General features: G+C 33.8%; 1 protein-coding gene across 1 annotated transcript; it reads left to right on the top strand.

The window, feature by feature from the left end:
- Window positions 1-20: 20 nt before the first annotated feature.
- LOC144844937 (nucleoporin NDC1-like) lies at window positions 21-10,661 on the top strand. The gene is made up of 14 exons (XM_078702050.1): window positions 21-132; window positions 1,330-1,450; window positions 1,614-1,715; window positions 2,067-2,293; window positions 3,311-3,376; window positions 4,089-4,197; window positions 5,176-5,357; window positions 5,670-5,844; window positions 6,386-6,544; window positions 6,907-7,056; window positions 7,648-7,797; window positions 8,154-8,254; window positions 9,722-9,885; window positions 10,275-10,661. Exons 1-14 carry the CDS (start codon window positions 100-102, stop codon window positions 10,336-10,338), a joined length of 1,803 nt encoding a protein of 600 aa, XP_078558176.1. The 5' UTR covers window positions 21-99; the 3' UTR covers window positions 10,339-10,661.
- The last annotated feature ends 7,923 nt before the right edge of the window (window positions 10,662-18,584 follow it).

The raw sequence follows: 18,584 nt of genomic DNA, 5'->3' as shown, positions 1-18,584 counted from the left end.
GGACGTAAAACAAATCGAAAACATTGTGCATGGGGGAACGAACGCGGGTAAATCAAGTTGTTTCCTGATTTTCTTATTTTATTTCTTCTGCAAATCATAATGGCTTTTTCAACGCACTGGTTTATGAAGGAGGTAAAAACATTGTGAACAAAATAATCCTTAAAATATGAAATACGTAGGTGAATAGTCTATATGCCTAGGCTTAGGCTAGGCCTCTATAAGTCAAGTCAGGCCTAGGCTAGGTGGTCAGTTAATGAAGATTGCTTGCCGAGCTGAGTGGGTGTCGTAGGCAGGAATGCACTGCGCTTGAAGGAAATCCATAGTATAAGGGGGCCTAGCCATAAGATTATTGCTCCATAATTGTTTTGGCCATAAACATGATGATAAACACCTGTTTCTCTCTCTCTGATTTTATTTCTTTTTATCCTTCTTTCTTTGTTGGCCTAGGCCTAGGCCCCTAGGCCTACTACTGTATATTTATATATAGGCCTAGCCTATATTTATTTTTTATTTCTTGGTTGATTTTGTGTTTTTATATTTTATTTTGTATTTACTGTTTGTATTGTTTGAGGGTCCCTAATGATCAGCTGATGCTGGATGGACCACCCTCATAAAATTTTTTTGAAATAAAAATAAATGATGATGAGGCAGTGAAAAAAAAATAATTATGAAATATAATATAAAGGCCTAGGCCTAAATAAATACATTACTAGCCTATAGTATCTATTTTATTATTTAGTTAATGCACTTGTCAATTGTATGACCTACTATACGACCCCCGGGAGAGGTGCATCATTTACAAATAATTAATGACGCAGTGGTGCATCAAAAAACCTAGAAGGTACGTCACATCAATGAACGATGTTGTGTTGTGTCAATGTCCGTCACTTTACCACTAAAAATATTATAAAAAACATGGTCACAGTGCGTCAAAATGGTCACATTTTTTACGTACAGGTGCGTCATGGTATTCATAAGGTATGACGCACATCGGACAAATGACGCACCTCTCCCGGGGGTCGTATAGTGGGTCATGCAATTGACAAGTGCATAATATTATCTCTATTCTAGCCTAAGGCTTAGTTTCAGTTTTTCAATTTAATATAATAAACAATAACAAACAACAAAAACTATAAGGCTAAGCCTAGATCTATTAATATTATTATATTAATTAAATAAACAATGTTATAATTAATTTCTAAACAAGATCAGGAAGCACACAACATACAAAGGGACAAATACTAGAGAGTATTACTAGCCTAGACTGAATCTTATCAATGTACCACCAATATAATTGTAGCTTATCATCCATCAAATATTGTCTTGCAGGATTATTTATGGAGGAGTTGTGCAAGTTTTGCCTGGATGACGATGCTGCTGCCGTTCTTTGCCGCTGTTTACAGCCTTCTGTTAGCTTTTGACCCATTACATCCTATTACATGGCTCTCAGGTAATAATTTAAAGACATGATTTTTCATTTTGGTATAGAAAAACTTTACTATCCCCACTGCAAAATCATCAAAACCCATTCAAGTTTGGTTTATGCTCATGTACAATATAACATATTACATTACAATTTCTAATTATAATCTTCAAATATTTTTTTTTGACAGAGTGGATTTTCTTCATATTTTCTTTCAAGATGATAGGAATGGTGACAATTCTTATAATGTCATGTTTGTTTGTGACATTGCTCAATGTCCGACATATCACAGGTAAATTAATAAATTATATCAAAATATATTTTGATGGATCACAAATAGCTTATAACTTTTACTCACACAATATATAATATTGATGAAATACCTAAATTTATCTATTTTTTTTTTTTTTTTTGTGGAATAAACTCTATAAATTATTATTATTATGAAGCAACATGAAGGAACAGATTGAAGAAGAACAAATCCAAACTTCCTCCATGCACTTCATAGTCATCTCAAATCGAACCCTCCCTATTATAAAAACAAATTATAAAAGTTATTCCTCAAAAATAAATTACTGCCCCTCTGTGAACTATTCGCTATGTTCTCCAATTTTCTTCATATTTTAATAATGCTTCTTTTTAGTCATTCCAGTAATAAGAAGAAATCGATTATCATTTCTGTTGGACCTGATTGAGCCAATGCATGCTCTACAGATTTTTGCTATTACACTCTACTCAGCTCTCACAGCCTGGTTTATTTCGGCTCAGTTAGGTACAAAGTACAGTACCTTAATTGGTAATTGCCCTCAAATACAAGGACTATGTTTAAATGAAAAGCATGTCGTAGTTGTCATTCATTCAGGTTTTATTGTAAGTATGATTTATAATTATTACTTGGCAAAATATTATTTTACTAAGTGTAGTACTTGCTTTGTTTGTTTGGTTGTGAGCATGATAGTGCCTATAATTTTCAAATTATCATTCTGAATATTTCGGTGTAAGGTATATACTCACAGAACATGCCTATTGAATTTCAAGAAAATTAGTTATTTAATATACAATGGTTGCACTAATCACTGTGTCTTTAAACCAAAATCAATAAAACGCCAAATATGCCACACGCTTTCGGCCGTGTACATACAAGACATTTCATGTTTATTTTATGCCATGTTTCTCATTTATTTTTTTTGTTTATACTGCATACCATTATTATATAAAAAACCTTCATACGTGAGAAAAAATTATATACATATAGACACATCAGGCAAAGAACATTCATTCTAAACCGCCCGGTGATATACTGAAATTTAATTAATTAATTTGAAACGATAAAGATGAGGAAATCTGTGAGAAAGAGAAAAAGTCGCCCCAACCGAGACTCGAACTCGGACCGTCTGCTTGATATGCAGTTGTCCTAACCATTAGACCACTGGGGCTTTCATGGTATTGTTCAAACTCGATTGGATAGCGACTCTTTAACATTCTCGGCATGGTACGGTGGAACAGCACTACTACTACTACTTCACAAATAGAAAAAGAAACATTTCTATTCTTTAGAAATGGGCCAAAATATGAACATGCGCCCTCTATGGCAATATTTTGCCAAGTATTTCACAGTTTCTTAGTGCTTTAATTTATTAATTTAATTTATTATATCCTTGCCATTTGACTGGTTAACTTTGTATTACTTGCAGTGTTATTCAATATTCTATTTAATGGTTCTATTTAGATTATTTAAATGCGAGACTGCTTGTTCGTTAAGCCTAACCTGTAGTATATGCCTTCTATAACTGTTCTACTCCATGGCCAAACTAGTAGAGCTGACTTACAGTAGAGTTGTGATAATAGCCATATATGATTTTAACTGGGTTTTTTTTATCTTCATAGGGTTTCATATTTGCTGTACAGTTCTTTCTACAGCATGAATATGTTATGGATTTCAGTCCTGTTCAGGTATGTTCAGGCTTGTGACGCAGTGTTCGGGCGTGTGGCGCAGTGTGTTGGACGTTAGACTATTGATCGTGAGATTGAGGTTCAAATCCAACTCTCGCCACATTGCTTTTATCCTTAGGCAAGATACTTTACTTACGTTTGCCTCTCTCCACTCAGGTGTATAAATGGGATCCCGGTTAGATCAAGACACAACTTTGCGCTGATTACTAGCTGTATTATGGGAGTGTTTGATCCAAAAAAATGACTAGACTCTCTGAAAACCGGAAACACAAAAACTCAAAACAAAACCATACTTTTCTTGAGGTTCAAATGGGTCCCAAATTCATTTTTTTCATTCTGAAAATCAGACATATTAAGCCACCCCAAAGGTGTCCGTTATTGGGAGAGTTGACTGTATTAATATAAAAAAAAATATAGATTTTTAAATTAATATTTTCACGCATTTGTTATTGTCTTAGATAATGACCGTCTGGGATCTTTAAAAAATGTAACCCAGAGAACACCTATTTCAAGACACCCTATTAAGGGGACATTTCCTGTGAACACACAAGGGGCAATATATCACAAATGTCCTTTTATGGGGACACTTTGTTGGGTTTGGAATCCTTTGGGTTCTACTGTTTTTAAGTTTTTTTTATAAATACATTGATTTATTGAAAATTTAGATTTAAAGCCACACCAAAATATATTTTTTTTTATTTTCTTAAAACAGCAGAGAAAGTTTTGCAAAGTTCGAGACTTCATCTATCCCAGCTTGATCAAATGTGGAATTGCGTCGATGAAACATACTATCTACTTCTATTTATCATACTTTTTCATAGGTGAGACTCTATCTGAATTGTTTGTATTGCAGCATGTTTGCCAGTATCAAAATTGTTTGTACTATCAAAATTGTTTGTACTAATTGCACATTTGAACACATCCAATAATATTTTAGTTACTATTATATCGTCAATATATTGGCAATCTTGTGCATTCATTTGTTGTAATTCAATGGCTGTGCATTATGACCATAAATACTGATGATGATTTACTATTACAAAATTACCCAACTTGGAAATTGAAATATCAAGAACCATGGAGGGTGCTATAATTTTTTTTAATACATCCAAGCAGAGAGTACAACCTTAGGGCAAATTTACATAGAAGAGCAGTAACGGCAATAAGATATAGAATCTATGTTTTTTGTTTTAACAACAAAACGTGGATCGGATGAGTGGTTTCCACTCAGGATAGATACATATTCTACATGGAACAATCTACACGGTTCTTCCACTTACCATTACCGCTCATCTGTGTTAATTCGCCATTAGGCACCAGCATCTATAGTATAACCTATGTGGCAGATTACCTTCTCAAGCATGGCATTTAATGATGTGCATTCTAAAATTTGCACGCCAACTAAGGGCCTAGTAGTAAAGGTTAAATTGTGAAATTATACAAAAGTAATAATAAATGTTTTTTAGTATAATCCAAAACAATGGGAGGAATTGCACTTTAGTGGGGGACAAGAGATCATTTGAAATATCAGGGAACTTGCACGATTATCAGGAGACTGATTTTTTTTTCCTCTCTTAGTGTATTGTACACAACAACATTAGGCACTTTATACATCCAGGATATTGTTGTTATTATTATTAAACAGGCCTGCTATATTAGCATTTCTATTGGTTTGCTTAAATTGAAGCTCACCTTGTTGTCTTCCATTGTTTTCCTCATCCAATTATTTATATATGAATGTGACTTTGCTGTAACTTTTATTTACTTATTTTATGTTGAATTACTATTTCTTTTTCAAGGTTGTTTTGTTAAGTCATGTCTCCTAAGCGCTTTACAACTTAATGGAACCATGGACGCACCTCTTAATTCTTTACACGGATTTTTGCAATTTTCTTTATTGTGGAAACTTTGGCTAGTGGCTACTGGCTTCACATTTGTCTGGAAACTTGGTGTTTATTTATTTAAGATATATAATTCAGAGGTAAGAATATAATTAGCACTTTATTAATTACATTCTGTATGATATCTGAGATCAAGAGGTCAAGATCATTCATAGTTTCCGGAAACTTATGGAATGGTCATCCATATGGATAATAATATCTAATATATCAATTTTTACTATTTTTATAAATTGTCACGATTGTTGTAATTCAGTTTTTTTTTAACTGCAAGAACAATTGAAATAAATAAACCTTGATTATTATTATTAAATAAGTACTGTACATAAATGAATTTATTAGCATATTTATATTTTGTGTATTTTTATACTTGCATTATTCCTTTTCTATTTTAGTCTTATCCCTTCCTTATTGACACTCCATATGCTGAACAGTTGGAGAGATGCCTCCATTCCGTAATGTCTACACGAGCGCCCTCTTTAGTACGACACCTTGCGTTCCTAGATCTTAGCATCCTGTCAAGGCATGATGCAAAAAAGCGTATTGAGGTGTTTTCTCTCAGCCAACCAGGTGAGATGTACTTTGATTGGATTGAATACTGTAAAGCCCAACATTTTTGCAGCCCTAAATTTGCGCGATTTTACAATTTTAAACTATTCCACGACCTTTTATTTTCGCGATTTGAGTTTCTTGTGTAATTTGTTGAACCAAATTGGTGAATGTATTTAGCCTCCGCGATGAACGTCAACAAGTCAAAGTGGCGAAAATAAAGGGTGCTCGAAAATTTTTTAAGTTGTAGTAAAAACTTGTTAAAGAGCAGATTAACAGTATGCAGTAGAACCTCTATTAAGGGGACAAAGGTTGGCTGTAATGTTCAAAATGCATTTTCCCTCATTCGTTTCACAGGAAAGTGCCCCTTTAATAGAGGTTATTTAAGGAGGCTTCTTCTACAAATTTCCTTTAGTTTCTTACAAACAGCCATATGCTTATTTAGTTTCTTTATCATATAATCACCATCAATGTCAGATTCCATATCCCACCTCCACCCCTTTTCAAATATATTTGGTATAAAATTAAAGATGACTCTAAATTCAACTTTATTTTTCTCAAGGTCATCACAGTCACAACTGGAACCGTATTTCAGCTGAATGCCTATCAACTGTGTACTGCTTGACCAATCAGCTAACAGCTTATAATCAGAAGGTGATGATAACAGGAGCGTCTAACGGCGACAGCAAAAATTCAGTGAAGCAGACAGATATTTCACAAGGTAAAGGCAAATCAGCATTTGACAACAATTCGCTAATGCAAATATTTTCCAACGTTCATATCCCTACAAATTACTTGTTTTACTTCATATAGTGAGAAAGGCATAATTATATTTGTAAACTAGTTTGAAAAAAAAAATGTGTAATGTGTCCAAATATGGTAGTGACATCATGTCTATATATGGGTACATCACATTTTTTTTTCACATAAGTTGATAAGCTTTAGGATGAAATGGAACGAATATTTTAATTTTTTTTTTTAAATGAAATGTACTATTTTCACCTCATGAAATTATAATTGTATATTGCGCTCATAAACGTTCATTATTTGTATAAAGTCAAATAAATAATTTGTTCTCTGTAGGTACTCCACAGACACCACGTTATCGCACTGTGCAATCCTTAGGACCAGATATTGTACAATCTCCATATTCATCAATTACCCAGAAGTCATTGCAACCTCCACGACGCCGACAGAATGGTCAACTGAAAGTAGTACAGGTTACAAAATCTTGTAAGAAATACAATTATTTTTAAGCTTTACCAAATTTTATTTGTTGGGGTTGTTTTGTTTACTCATATATTAGGATTCTTTTTAAATCTTTTTTTTTCACTTTACCGTTCCATACATACATTCTTTGAAACACATGTTTAACAACAATTTGTTAAACCGTGATTGTATAAGTAAAGTATTCTACTGCTTGTGTAGCAACCTATGTATATTTTCTACATACTACATTCATTAACATTTAAATGGAAACTGAGGAAATTTGGATTAGACCCTCAACCCACATAGTGCAGAGCCTACCATGCAGTGCAGTATATGGAGAGCCATCTCGATAGTGCTTTGCACTCATGGCAATCCCAGGGCGCTGCACTGCTGTCTTGTTGTTATGTATTTTTGTGCCTGAACATCGTATGTACAGGGGACCAACAACTTTACATCCCATCCGACAATGAGAGTAATGTGTTTTCTAAGGACACAAGCAATATGGCCCACAGAGGTCTTGAATCCATGTCTCTCACATGCTAGTCCAGTACTTCTAACCATTACACCATATCCCTCTCATATGTATGTAACAAGTATACATCTTTTCTTCTGCAGATGTAAAAAATTGGTTTGAAACAGCTTCAGCAAATTGGATTGAGGTCCTAAAACACCTTCAGATTGTAGTGTACTTAACCAATACATTCCCAGACTTTGATCAAGGAATGGTATTTCGTGAAAGCCAACTTCAGCAATGGGCCTTAGAAGGTATACATACTTCTCATATTTAAAGCTCTGTCTACACAAACTCTATGTGACAAAAAAATGTGATGTGCCCATATATGGACATGATGATTTCATATCACTACCATATTTAAGCATATCACTACCATATTTGGGCACATCACATTTTTTTTAGTTTGATAGTGTAGACAGGGGGGGCAGACAGAAAGTATTCTTTTTATTTACCACTACTGGGGCAAAATCTAAATTTACACAGTAGGTTAGAGGGCACTATAGAATGTTCAGCCATGCATGCAATATAACTTTAGTCAAGTACAATGAAAGTATCAAGATAATCCACAAGTGTTTAACCTGTATGTAATACTGTATTTCTTTTTCAGGATTATCAAATCTAGTAGTAGCATCTTATGATGAAGATACATTCGGTGTTGTCCAGCAGTCGTTACCGGACGTAATATCTGCTTTGCTTGGTCTGCATTCGGTAAGTTTCGCATCCATACCGTGTTGCTTCAATGTAGCCATGGATGGGTGAACATTTTAAATTTTACGTCATTTTGTGGAAATGAAAGTTATGTATTATTATATTCTTCAGGTTGTGGTAATGGTATGTAAGCTATATCGCTTACATACCATTACCTTAGACCCCTTTTGGTTAACTAAAAAAATTAGTTGCCGAGACATTTCCTCCTTTATACCTCTTTCACACCAAAACTCTGGAGTGATCTCCGGAGACACCCCAGGGTTTATGACCATTCAAAACGTTGAGAAACTCCGGAGATACCCCTTTCACACCAACCAATCAACACCGGGGTTTATAAAATAAAATTTTATATGTCCCCCTCTATTTTGTTTGTTTACATAGCGACGATAATTAGAATCATTTTAAGTGATAATATTTTTAATTTAATAATTATTTTCAAAAGTCTCAGAAGTCATATAATGTTTATTGATACTACTTATTATTTTTTAGACCCGCTATACATTTTGTGCAAATACTTAAAGTATTTTGAAATAAAACTAAAGTAATGAGTGATCGTGTGAGGATGACCTTTTGACCTAAAAACTCTGGAGTTTGATGTTGGTACCTTTCACACCAAAACACTGGTGTGTCCCCGCAGTTCGCCCTCCGGAGAAGGTTCAGCTGTTCAACCACGCTGTTTTGAACTCCAGAGTTGTTTCATTTTACCTTTCACACCAAAACATCGGGGAGTCAACTCCAGAGTGTCTCTAGAGTTTTGCTTTTGGTGTGAAAGGGGTATAAGTTACAAAACCACACAATATACATCAGCTTATATGCTACACATTGGAAAGCACCTAGCATACCCATTGTTTACTATGGATACCAGAAATTTGTTTAAATAGCACCCTCTATGTTTGGATATATTTCTTAATAAATATAGCACCCCTATGGTTTGGCCAAGCTTTTATAAAGTCTGCCAATATTTCACATTTCAGAGTTGGAAGCTCTGCAAGTCTCTGTGTTAGATTTCACAAAATACATGATTTTTATTGTTTAGTTTATTATATTATTATTATAATCATTATTATCATTATCATAATTATTATCATCATCATTAGTATTGTTATCATCATTGTTATCCTTATTATTATCATCATAATCATTATTATTATCATCATCATCATCTTCATTATTATTATTATCATCATCTTACTCATTATCAGCATCATCATCATACTCATTATCATCATCATCATTATTATCATTTTTATTATTATCATCATTATTATCATAATCATCATCATCATCATCATCATCATCATCATCATTATTATTATCATCATCATAATCATTGTTATTATTATCATCATCATCATCATCATCATTTAATATTATCATCATGAATAAAGATTGACATGTAGATTTGATACAATTGTATTACACTAACAACAGACAAAACGTTTCATATTTTTCTTTTATTTTTAATAGGCTTTGAGTAAATACACCAAGTTAAATCAAAGACCAACTTCCATACACACTAAGAGTACAATATCAGAACAAGACACGGCGGTATACAAGTTACAGAATTCGGTGATGGAGGCGTTAAAGACGGCAATCCATCGTATTGTGGCCAGATTCGGACAGCATCTCAAGTAAGAGAATTATTTTTATTAATACAATAAGTCATATAAACATCTTTAGACAATCGTAAACAATAATCAGAAATAATGTCCTTGATTAAACTGGCATTTATTAATATTTTCAATACAGTTAAGAGGTGAGGCTTTATTTATCAAACCAATTCAGTTTTTCGAATTTAGGATTTTAATTAAGAAAAAATACCTTAAATATTTTCTTAGGTTATATTGAAAAGTGGCTCAAACTCATTGACTTAAAACGAAGTTAAGATTCGAGATATCTCATGCCTTCTCTTCAAACCATTTTCAGATCTGTGCACCATGATAACAATTTTCATCCCCCCCACCATAATTTAATTTCCAATAGCCTTGGATAAGTTATTAGTATTTATCTTCTTTTTTAGGGGAATTCAACTTTCAACAGAAGATCAACGAAAATTATCACAATTCTTCAACTACATTGAATAAAGGTGAAATATTTTGGCTCGTCTGAATAGGGTATTAAATATTTTAGTATATCTAGCGTATATAAGTTGAAAATTGCTTTATTTGTTATCAGGACAAGCGGCCATTGAAGGTTATTTCTTTTGTTTTCTATTAAAATCTGCAGTTTAATCATGTTTATAATTACAGTACTACTCAAAAGTTAAAATGTGGGGGTGTTGGTACACTGTAAAAGATTTTGTTTTTTCGCATGGACTTTTTAAATTAAATCTTTGTCCATTCACCCCATCTTGTAATAACTGTCGATTAGAAACCTTTCAAGTATTAAGATATAATAATTAGCATATGTAAATACTAGAATTTGATTTGTCAAAATGGCATCTCATGTGTAGCCCTCCGTAGTATCGTTATAATGATCAGTATAAGCGACTTTGATAACTCCAGAAGGCGCCATATTTATTTAAGGTTAAGTCAGTCATGTAAATTTGCATCGTCACGCTAGCCTCGGGCCTAGATGGAACTTTTTGCCCCGATTGACCTTGTAAATATGTCACCCTCTGGAGTTATCGAAGTCGCTTATTGGGGGGAGATAAAAGGTCACATTTGTATATAAGCCTATTCTAACTTATGCTCAAAATAATTTATACTGTACAAGCCTATGTTATTGTTTCTTCAAAGTTATGTTTAAAAATTGACACCAAAAAAAATTAACAAAATACGAGTGATTTAGCTAAACTTTGCGAGCTTTTTTACTGTCATAGTTGATTGTAAAATGTACATTCAAAGACAAACAATAGCCAATCATAATCAAGATATTACATTAAATGTTATGGAAAAAAACTTTCTTTCATTTCTGACACTGAACTAATTTCAGGAATGACTGTCTTATTATTTTGTTACGCCAACCATATATGAAAGGATTCATGCAAGAATTTGATACTAATATCAACATAGTGGCTTGCCAAAGGTACGATAAGGATTCGTCATTAACCTCTTTGAGTTTCATGATTCCAAAAGGCATGTATGTTAGACCGAACATAACAAACAAAATGAAATATGTTTTAAACATAGAAATGTCAGGATTTCTTTCGTTTTCCACGTGTATTCGTTTTTTGTAAACATGCCTAAAAAGTAGTCCGTAGAACGCAACACTTAGAATAAAACAAAATCCCACAGTGCTAGTCAAACCGCTAACTGCGGCCCCACTTCTGCTAGCATATGCACACATCAGTATTCCCTTATGGAATTCTATATTAAAATTGTTGAAGTTAGGAAGAATAACTGTAGCTATACATGCTATCCAAATAAACACACACATGCTAATACTTGTAACACTTGTAAATAATTTAACATAGCGATTTTTGTAAACAACATATATAAATCGACTAAAAGAGATAAGTACAATTGTATAAATAGATGAAATTGTTAAAATAGATAACATGATGCCATTTATGGTACAGTAAATATCAGAAAATACACACCGTTTATAAATTAAAGAAACAACCCACACTGGGCATAATACACCAGTGGTTAGTAGGTCACTTACTGCTAGATTAATTATAAAATAGTTGACAGTTTTCATCCTTAGTGATTTCTTAGTGAGGATACTGAAAATGGTGAACATGTTTCCGCCAGTACCCACAATACTCAAACTTGCAACACAGAGCACCATCAAGACTTGTTGAATTTTATCCACGGTGACTAGAAAGCTCATTTTTTAAATCTGAAATATGTATATTATGTTACATTTATATTTCACGATGATAGACCATGTCTGAAAACGAGAAAATATATATAGAGTACTTACGATTGTCTTGATTTATGGAAGTGGGCTGCTCTACTTTGTTATGTTTTTAGAAACTCTTCTGATTTTTTGTCTGACTACAGCTGATTGTTTATTAGAAAGTGCTCTGAAAAAGAAGAAGAAATGTGTTGCCTATTCAAAGAGTAGCAGTATCATTTTAGTTATTTCGATTTCGTTATTTACTGTGACATTGGTCATAAGCTACTTCTGTGAGATTGTGACAACTAACATGTGCTACTAATGTGAGATCGTGACAACTAACATAGGCTACTTTTGTGAGATCATGACAACTAACATAGGCTTCTTCTGTGAGATCGTGACAACTAACAAAGGCTACTTCTGTGAAATCGTGACAATTAACATAGGCTACTAATGTAAGATCGTGACAACTAACATAGTCTACTAATGTGAGATTGTGACAACTAACATAGTCTACTAATGTGAGATCGTGACAACTAACATAGTCTGCTAATGTGAGATCGTGACAACTAACATAGTCTACTAATGTGAGATCGTGACAAGTAACATAGGCTACTTCTGTGAGATCGTGACAACTAACATAGGCTACAAATGTGAGATCGTGACAACTAACATAGACTACATCTGTGAGATTGTGACAACTAACATAGGCTACTAATGTGAGATCGTGACAACTAACATAGGCTACTAATGTGAGATCGTGACAACTAACATAGACTACTTCTGTGAGATCGTGACAACTAACATAGACTACTAATGTGAGATCGTGACAACTAACATAGGCTACTAATGTGAGATCGTGACAACTAACATAGACTACTTCTGTGAGATCGTGACAACTAACATAGGCTACTTCTGTGAGATCGTGACAACTAACATAGGCTACTAATGTGAGATCGTGACAAATACCATAGGCTACTAATATAAGATCTTGACAACTAACATAGGCTACTAATGTGAGATCGTGACAACTAACATAGGCTACTAATATAAGATCTTGACAACTAACATAGGCTACAAATGTAAGATCGCGACAACTAACAGGCTACTAATATAAGATCGTGACAACTAACATAGACTACTTCTGTGAGATCGTGACAACTAACATAGACTACTTCTGTGAGATCGTGACAAATACTATAGGCTACTAATGTAAGATCGCGACAACTAACATAGACTATTTTTGTAAGATCGTGACAACTACCATAGTCTACTAATGTGAGATCGTGACAACTAACATAGGCTACCAATGTGAGATCGTGACAACTAACATAGGCTACTAATGTAAGATCGCGACAGCTAACATAGGCTACTAATGTAAGATCGCGACAACTAACATAGTCTACTAATGTGAGATCGTGACAACTAACATAGTCTACTAATGTGAGATCGTGACAACTAACATAGGCTACTAATGTGAGATCGTGACAACTAACATAGGCTACTAATGTGAGATCGTGACAACTAACATAGTCTACTAATGTGAGATCGTGGCAACTAACATAGGCTACTTCTGTGAGGTCGTGACAAATACCATAGTCTACTAATGTGAGATCGTGGCAACTAACATAGGCTACTAATGTGAGACCGTGACAACTAACATAGGCTACTTCAGTGAGGTCGTGACAATTAGCATAGGCTAATAATGGGACATTGTGACAAATACCATAGGCTACTTCTTTGAGATCGTGACAACTAACATAGGCTACTAATGTGAGATCGTAACAACTAACATAGGCTACTTCTGTGAGATCGTGACAACTAACATAGGCTACTAATGTGAGGTCGTGAAAACTAACATCGGCTACTAATGTGAGGTCGTGACATCTAACATAGGCTACTAATGTGAGATCGTGACATCTAACATAGGCTACTAATGTGAGATCGTGACATCTAACATAGGCTACTAATGTGAGATCGTGACATCTAACATAGGCTACTAATGTGAGATCGTGACATCTAACATAGGCTACTAATGTGAGATCGTGACATCTAACATAGGCTACTTCTGTGAGATCGTGACAACTAACATAGGCTACTTCTGTGAGATCGTGACAACTAACATAGGCTACTAACTAATGTGTTAGGACCTTACACAAGAAATAATGACATACCCCCACTAGACTATTGTATTTTACCGGCATATTTGCCATGTAACAGCTCTGTACCGCAAGTTAAAGAATGGGATGTTTATAATAAGTTAAGAAAAACCAACCCACATAAATCAGTAGGACCTGATAAAATACCACCCTTAATTCTTAAAGAGTTTGCCCTTGAGTTAAGTGAACCCCTTACTAATATTTTAAATTGCTCATTTAGGGAAGGAAGTCTCCCCTCCCAATGGAAATCAGCTGTGACTGTTCCTATCCCCAAGGTACACCCACCAAAAATTGATAAGTTAAGACCTATCTCGTTAACATCTGCCTTTGCAAAAGTGGCAGAGCAATTTGTTTGTGAATGGGTGATATCTGATATCCAGAATAAATTAGATGTAAGACAGTATGGCAATGTCAAAGGGGCATCAACTAGCCACTACTTAGTACGTCTAGTTCATGATATGTGTGCTGCAGCTGAGGAAGCTCATAACATACGGACGGTTGTCCTTACGGACTTCACTAAGGCCTTTGATCGAATTGAACACAACATCTTAATCAATAAAATCATCGACATTGAAGTCCGTAGGTCAATCGTCCCTTGGATTTGCAGCTTCCTCAGCTGCAGAGAACAATGTGTAAAATATAACAACTCCCTATCAAGTGCTATCACGTTAAAAGCTGGTGTCCCCCAGGGGACTAAACTTGGTCCCATTGCATTTCAAATCATGATGCTGTTAAGGGTGCTAAAACGAATGCTTTAAAATACGTTGATGACCTATCTGTTTATGAAAATCGTAAGATAACACAACCAGGTCATTTGCAGCATGATCTTAATGAGTTTCATGATTGGTGTAAAAGGAATGTTATGGACCTGAACCCTGCTAAATGCCAGGCACTACAAATATGTTTTAATAAAAGGAATATTCCTGAAAATAAAATTTATATCGGGGGTAACGAACTAGCATTTGTCACCCATGCTAAAATACTTGGAGTCACGTTACAAAATAACTTTTCTCTAATAAAAGTCCCTTTAAAATGAAAAAAAAAATATACGTAAAACGTACAAGACGAAAAACATAAATTGTACAGTAGTTAATTTAGTAGCGAAATTGTTAGTGAATTTCAAGTTTAAACTCCTATAATGCGTACCGTTTATTGCGTGAATGTTCCGCGAATTCTTGTCTTCCTGATATCTGATTCGTGTAGATTTCAATACTTGTTGATGTATTACCTACGCGTGTTTGCAGATGACAATGAACATGTTACTTCTGATTATGAATACAGTCTCAAAAGAAGCAGCGACGACACATTGTATGTTGGTTGTTCAATAGCACGACATTTCTTCAATTCGGTGATTGGTTACGTAATTTACAAGATGAACATGATTCGTACAACATATCTATTATTTTTATTATATAATAGATTATTGTTGCAATGTTGTTTTTATATAGTATTTTTAGACGGTAGAAGCGTACCGTAGGCTATGAATTAAACCTTTTGAAATTAAGCCATTCATCCACTATAAAATTGTTTTATAAACCAATAGAGGTAGTTTACTGATCGACTGACTGTATAATTAATACATCATTACGAGTGGACGCTACTCGTTATAGACAAGTGAAATTTCGTTATATTTCCGTTGAATTTCGTTATACGATGCGCGTTTATTCTTGTTAAGCGTGGTTCTCACTAGGACGCAACGAAACGACGTATTGACGCAAAGTGCTGTATTGCATAATCACAAGTGGGAACCGACGGCGCAACAATACTGCAAACATCACAGGTTTAATTTCACACAGGCGGTGGCAAACACAATTATTGGAAGGGCATTTTCTTACGTTGCGTAGGTTGCGTTATTTTGCGTCTGGGAACCAAGCTTTACCCACACGACACCGTTGACTGATCGCGTTTGAAAATCAACCTATATAATGTGTATACGCTGCGTTCAAAGAGCGCTATTTCTAATTGGCCTAACGTTAAAGTAGATATATTTTATCAAACCTAACTGAATATTTTATATTCGTGATGAAACAAATAGTTTCATTCGGTGAAAGAATAAATATTCTATTTTCACCTCATGAAATTATTTGTGCTATTGCACTCATAAACATTCATTATTTTCTATATTAGTACAATAGTTTAGCCCTCGGCCTATCGTTAGATTTATTTTTCTTTAATAGAGAGCGGCCTATTTCCATTAATTACTTTGTTTTGTACAATTTGTATTATTCTAGACTGGCAATCAAATCTGCAACTTTGTCAGTTGGGATACCATTCCAGAATGTGTCTGTATACCATATATTTGGTTGATCTCCTTCTTCTTAACCAACCCGTGCAACCTTCTAACCAACTGTTTACTTGATCAGAAACTGATCTCTGTTCACTAAAACAATTTTAAAAATATGGTATTAATGTGTTTTTTGTATTTAAAACTAAATGAGATTTTTATTCATAATAAACACAAATAAATAACTCTCAGGTGTACAACATTATTAACAAATAGCAATGCATTGCTGTCCAGTAAACACCATTGTTGTGTGCACTTGAGTGAGTCTTTCATGACATAATAGGTGTTAATTGTCAATCGAGTGAGTCTTTCATGGAATTTTCAGTTGAACACCAGAATAGTTTAGCCCTTGGCCTATCGTTAAAGTAGATATATGTTATCAAACAAAAATGAATATTTTATATTCGTGATGAAACAAATAGTTTTATTCGTTGAAAGAATAAATATTCTATTTTCACCTCATGAAATATTTGTGCCATTGCACTCATAAACATTCATTGTTTTTTTATATTTAGTAAAATGGTTTAGCCCTTGGCCTATCGTTAAACTAGATATATGTTATGAAACAAAAATGAATATTTTATATTCGTGATGAAACAAATGGCTTCATTCGGTGAAAGAATAAATGTTCTATTTTCACCTCATGAAATTATTTTTGCCATTGCATTCATAAACATTATTTTCTATATTAATTAAGTATAATACCAAACACCAAGCAATTAAATACACGCAATTTTTAATACTTTCGGCCACTTTTATCTACTGATGCAATTATTGTGAAGTAACAATATTTTATTACAATTTCTGCAACTTATACCAAATATATACTAAATAGTACATTATTTTGATTAATGAATCAATCCTTTCGACAACGTATCTAGCGACAATTATTACTATAGACATAAATCCTCATATATTAAATACAGTAGGTCGAAAGGTTTAACATTATAACAGAATGATGGACAGATAGTCAGACAGATATTCATAGACTTGAAGCTCTCAATATCAATAAAGTTGCGACACAAATTCAAATTCGTGGAAAATAAAAGCCCATTCTACGGTTGTAAAAAATAAATGCCGACAATATTTTTATATTTAAAATATCTGACAAGACATAGGCTAGTGTTGCCCGAAAGCTCTGCTATTTTTCTGGCTGTTTTACTTTATCATTTTGATTTAGCTTTTTGCATCGTTCCAAATTAATTAATTAAATTTTGAGTATATCACACCGGGCGGTTTAGAATTGATTTCTATGCCTATTGTGTTTATATATTATATGTTGGTACGTTAGTGCTTAAATTGTGTTAATAAAGTATTGTGGTTGATGAAATTGTTACGTCAGTGGTTAATCTTACGTCAGTGGTTGATTGTTACGTTGTGGGTGATTGTTACGTTGTGGGTGATTCATTTACGGTATTCTGACACTGAACTAATTTCAGGAATGAATGTCTTATTATTTTGTTACGCCAACCATATACGAAAGGATTCATGCAAGAATTTGATACTAATATCAACATAGCGGCTTGCCAAAGGTACGATAAGGATTCTGCATTAACCTCTTTGAGTTTCATGATTGAACAAGGTATATATGTCAGACAGAACATAACAAACAAAATAAAAAATGTTTTAAACATAGAAATGTTAGGATTTTTCTTGGTTATCAAGTCTTGTATGCGGTTTTTTCGAACATGCCTAAAAAGTAGTCCGTAGAACACACAACTTAAAATGAAACAACATAATGTCATGCTACTTAGAACCGGAATCTTGCTTCTTGCTTCCACTAGGATATGCACACATTAGCATGCCTTTGTGAAACTCTATATTAACATTATTTGAATTAGATATAAATATTAAAGTTATAGATAATATCCATGTAAACACACACATGCAAATACTTGTAACACTTGTAAATATTTTCCCGTAGACATTTTTGTAATTAACATATAGAAATCGACTAAACGATATTAATACAAATGTATAAATAGATGAAATTGTTGAAATAGATAACATGATGCCATTTATGGTACAGTAAATATCAGAAAATACACACCGTTTATAAATTAAAGAAACAACCCACACTGGGCATAATACACCAGTGGTTAGT

This window comes from Antedon bifida, chromosome 6, assembly GCF_963402885.1.
Source record: "Antedon bifida chromosome 6, ecAntBifi1.1, whole genome shotgun sequence".
Classification (NCBI taxonomy): Eukaryota; Metazoa; Echinodermata; class Crinoidea; order Comatulida; family Antedonidae; genus Antedon; species Antedon bifida.
The sequence above is the reverse complement of the archived record's forward strand: the minus strand, read 5'-3'. Positions and strand labels throughout refer to the sequence as shown.